Source organism: Salvia splendens, chromosome 8, assembly GCF_004379255.2.
Source record: "Salvia splendens isolate huo1 chromosome 8, SspV2, whole genome shotgun sequence".
NCBI lineage: Eukaryota > Viridiplantae > Streptophyta > Magnoliopsida > Lamiales > Lamiaceae > Salvia > Salvia splendens.
This window is the reverse complement of record NC_056039.1, coordinates 6,658,366-6,662,179: the sequence shown is the minus strand read 5'-3', so window position 1 is coordinate 6,662,179 and position 3,814 is coordinate 6,658,366. Positions and strand designations below refer to the sequence as shown.

The window sequence follows — 3,814 nt, the reverse complement described above, 5'->3', positions numbered from 1 at the left end:
CTGTGCCTGTGCAGAATCAATATGTATACCAAGGCCAGGCAAATCCAACCGTCCATAGCAACATCACGGCCAATACTTTTGAGCTGAAAAGAGGACTGATTCAGATGGCGGAGAACATTGCTTTTAGGGGCAAATCCACAGATGACCCTAACAAGCATATCACCAAGTTCATTCAGATTTGCAACACAACAAAGATGAATGGAGTGACAGATGAGCAGGTTCGACTAAGGCTGTTTCCTTTCTCTTTAGAGGACTCAGCAAAGGATTGGTTGGAGAGTTTGGAGCCAGGATCAATTAGAACATGGGATGCTATGGTGGAAAAATTCTTGGAGAAATTCTATCCCCCTAGTGAAGCTATAAAGAGGCAACACGAGATCATTGCCTTTCAGATGACTCCTGCAGAGAACATAAGAGACGCATGGGGGAGGTTTAAAGCTTTGATGAAACGGTGTCCCAACCATGGGTTAACCCCAACAGTTCAAGTCATTACATTTTTCAAGGGATGCGTGCCTGAAGCACAACGGGAGTTGAACTTGAGCTCAGGCGGCAATTTTCTCAAGAAATGAGTGAATGAAGCCATGGAAGTGATTGAGGAGCTCGCATCTAACGACGAAGGATGGAGCAACGAAAGGAGTAAGGCACATAGGGTGGCTTCTACTACAAATCATGATCATATGAGTGCCCTGTCCGACAAGTTGGATGCGTTGACCATGAAATTTGATTGCATGATAATGGGGAAACCGTCTAGAGATCCCCAAGGAAGTATGGAGGACGTGAACTATGTGAATCAAGGGGGCAACAACGGGTACTACAATAATTCACGCCCCAACTTTCATGGTGGAGGATATAATCAGTACGGGAACAAGGGGCATCCCAATCTCTCGTATGGGAACCCCAATAATGCTCTGCAACCACCCCCAGGGTTCACAGTCACTGATGGAGTGATTAATGATCCAAAGAAGATGACCACAGAAGACATACTCAAGTCTTTCATGCTACAGACCAACAAGCTCATGGAGCATAACAATCAAAGGATGGAGAAGGTTGAGACAGATGTGCAATGTATGGCCACTCATCTGAAGAACATCGACACACAGATCAGCCAGATTTCCCAGACTGTGAGTACTATTACTCAACCGGGAAAATTTCCTTCGAACACCATCATAAATCCCAAAGGATGTATGGCCATCCATCTGAGGAATGGCAAGACGTATGAAGGTCCATCTCTGCCTGAGACCACGAAGGACGCTATTCTTGAGCCTAAGGCTGCCGCGGCAGAGAAGGAAAATGAGGCTGAAAAGGAGAATATTGGCACCACTTCTGGAGTAAAGGTGTCATTCCCGCAGGTACTGAATCAGAAGAAGAAGAAAGATGAGCAGTTCACTCGATTGCTGGACATCTTCAGAAAGGTGCATGTGAACATTCCTTTGATCGAGGCACTGCAGCAGATGCCTAAATATGCTAAGTTTCTGAAGGAGGTGATAGCCCAGAAGACCAGTTGGGGGCAGGTTGATACTATTAATCTAACTGAAAATTGCAGTGCTCTGCTGCAAAGGAAACTGCCTGCCAAGCTGAAGGACCCTGGAAGTTTCACTGTCGACTGCCTCATTGGGGGCTATAAGGTGGAGAATGCTCTCTGCGATCTAGGCGCGAGCATTAATCTAATGCCACTATCAGTGTTCAAGCAACTGGACATCGGTACTTTGAAGCCCACCTCAGCCACACTACAGATGGCGGACAGATCTGTTGCGTATCCAGAGGGCATCGTGGAAGACCTACTGATTAAGGTCGGGGAATTTATTTTTCCCGTCGACTTTATGGTCTTGGACATGGAAGAAGACAAAGGAGTCCCCCTACTGCTAGGACGTCCCTTCCTTGCCACTGCTGAGGCAAATATAAACGTGAAAAATGGAGAGTTGACAATCTTCATGGGAGAAGAAAGTCAAACGTTTTCCCACAAACCGAGAAGCATGGATGGAAGAATTGAGGAGTGCTAGGTGGTGCGTCTGATGCACCAAGTGACTACTGAAGAAGGAGGATCGAGTGCAGTCAGAAAAGTGAAGCAGAAAGACTTTTATGAGCTTCACATGGAGATAATGTCTTCCACTGACTCGGAGCCAATAGCATGGATCGATGCAGACCATAGTCGCCCTTCATCGGTGCACGCGGTGATCACTACTGAACCCCCTAGGATGGGGGGTAAAATACCAACTGCTGTCAATGGAAGAAAGATAACTGCTCCAACACTGAAGGAGCCTATCCCGAGAGAGCCTGAAAAGTGGTGGCTCACCAAGACTTGGAACGATCTATTTCCTCATGGAGGAGGAGCCAAACAATCACCTGGAGGCGACTCTGGGATGAAAGGGGATCTCGGTTAATATTTGAATACGCCGGGCACACGACGATAAAAAGGTGCGCTGCATGGGAGGCAACCCATGGAAGGTATCTTTTATTGTTTTATGTATTTCTTTTAGTGTGTTTGCTTAGTAGGCATCACCTCTCCACCAACGTTTCAAACTTATTTCTTTGCGTAGCTTTGAATAAGTTTGGGGGGTGATATGGTGGATGGTGAACCTATGAGCATGTTTATTGTTTTCATGTTATTTTTGGGTAGTTTTAAAATTTGCTTAGGATTTTAGTTTAGGATTAATAAACTCCCTTGGATGATATTGAATGGGGTCGGAGCGATTTGAATTGAATTCAAACATGTTTGTTGGATGAGTTGCTAATGATGCTATATGCTAAAATGTTTGTGAAAACTTGTTGATATGACCGAGCATGCTTGTATGTCCTTATTGTGATTTGCCTAAAGTGAATTGCTAGTTGCATTGTCTTTTGCCATAACCCTGTGAGACTTGAGCCTATATATTTCTAAATGTGTGATTATCGTCATTGTGTTATATGTTTCTAGAACTTGCTCGCGATCTTCCTTGAGTCTGCATAGTGAGTATAGATTTAGGAAGTGACGTTAGGCCATCCGTTCTAGCCTTGTCTTTACTTTCACCCTAAAATAAAAATCATAATCCTTTGTTAGCCATGTTTGAGCCTAATAGCCTATTATTTGATAACTTGGGGTTGTATATATGCTTGAAAATAAGTTCGGGGGAAAAGAACACTTTTGGATGATAAGAAGAGTTTAAAGATGAAGTATTGACTTGAATATCTTTGGGAAAGTGGATGTATGCTTTTAGTTGTGAAAAAAAAGAGTTGTAAAAAAAAGATAATTTGGTGGTATAAGCTAGGCGAAGCCTAGAGGGGGTATAAGCTAGACGAAGTCTAGAAGTGCGTAAGAAACCAAGTTTGGGGGAGAATTGGTAGATGAGAAGAGTCTATAAAGACTACTGAGGGGTTGAGTTTTTTAAAGAACGAAGTTATTATAGTTTCGAAAGGGATTATAAGTCACTTTGGCCAAATTTTCCTCACCTAACCAAAAAGCCTACATTACAATCTGCAAATAAGACCTTTCAGATCCTTGATTTATAGTCACAAAATAGTAGAGGAGAGGTTAGATTTCGAGCAAGCCTATGGTAAACTATGCATGATTGATTGATTTGAGAGCTTGTATTTTACCTATACACTTTGAGAGTGAGAGAATTACACTACATATCTATCTTGTGAGGGCAAATTGACAAGGTTGCATACGTGTTAGTAACTTGAAGCAATGATCAGTTGGTTTACATGTGTGTGAAGTTATTGATGCATGCTATTGTTTATTAACTGAGGCAATGATGAGATCCAACTTATGTGTACGAGTTTATATTTGATTGTTGTCTGCTTCTTGTTTGAGGACAAACACGTGATTAAGTTTGGGGGA

General features: G+C 42.9%; 1 protein-coding gene across 1 annotated transcript; it reads left to right on the top strand.

Moving 5' to 3' along the window:
* Positions 1-578: 578 nt before the first annotated feature.
* On the top strand, positions 579-1,997 carry LOC121745663. The gene has a single exon (XM_042139644.1). It carries the CDS (start codon positions 579-581, stop codon positions 1,995-1,997), a length of 1,419 nt encoding a protein of 472 aa, XP_041995578.1.
* The last annotated feature ends 1,817 nt before the right edge of the window (positions 1,998-3,814 follow it).

Coding starts and splice junctions, on each gene's coding strand:
- LOC121745663 (XM_042139644.1), top strand. CDS start 579: ATGGAAGTGATTGAGGAGCTCGCATCTAACGACGAAGGATGGAGCAAC.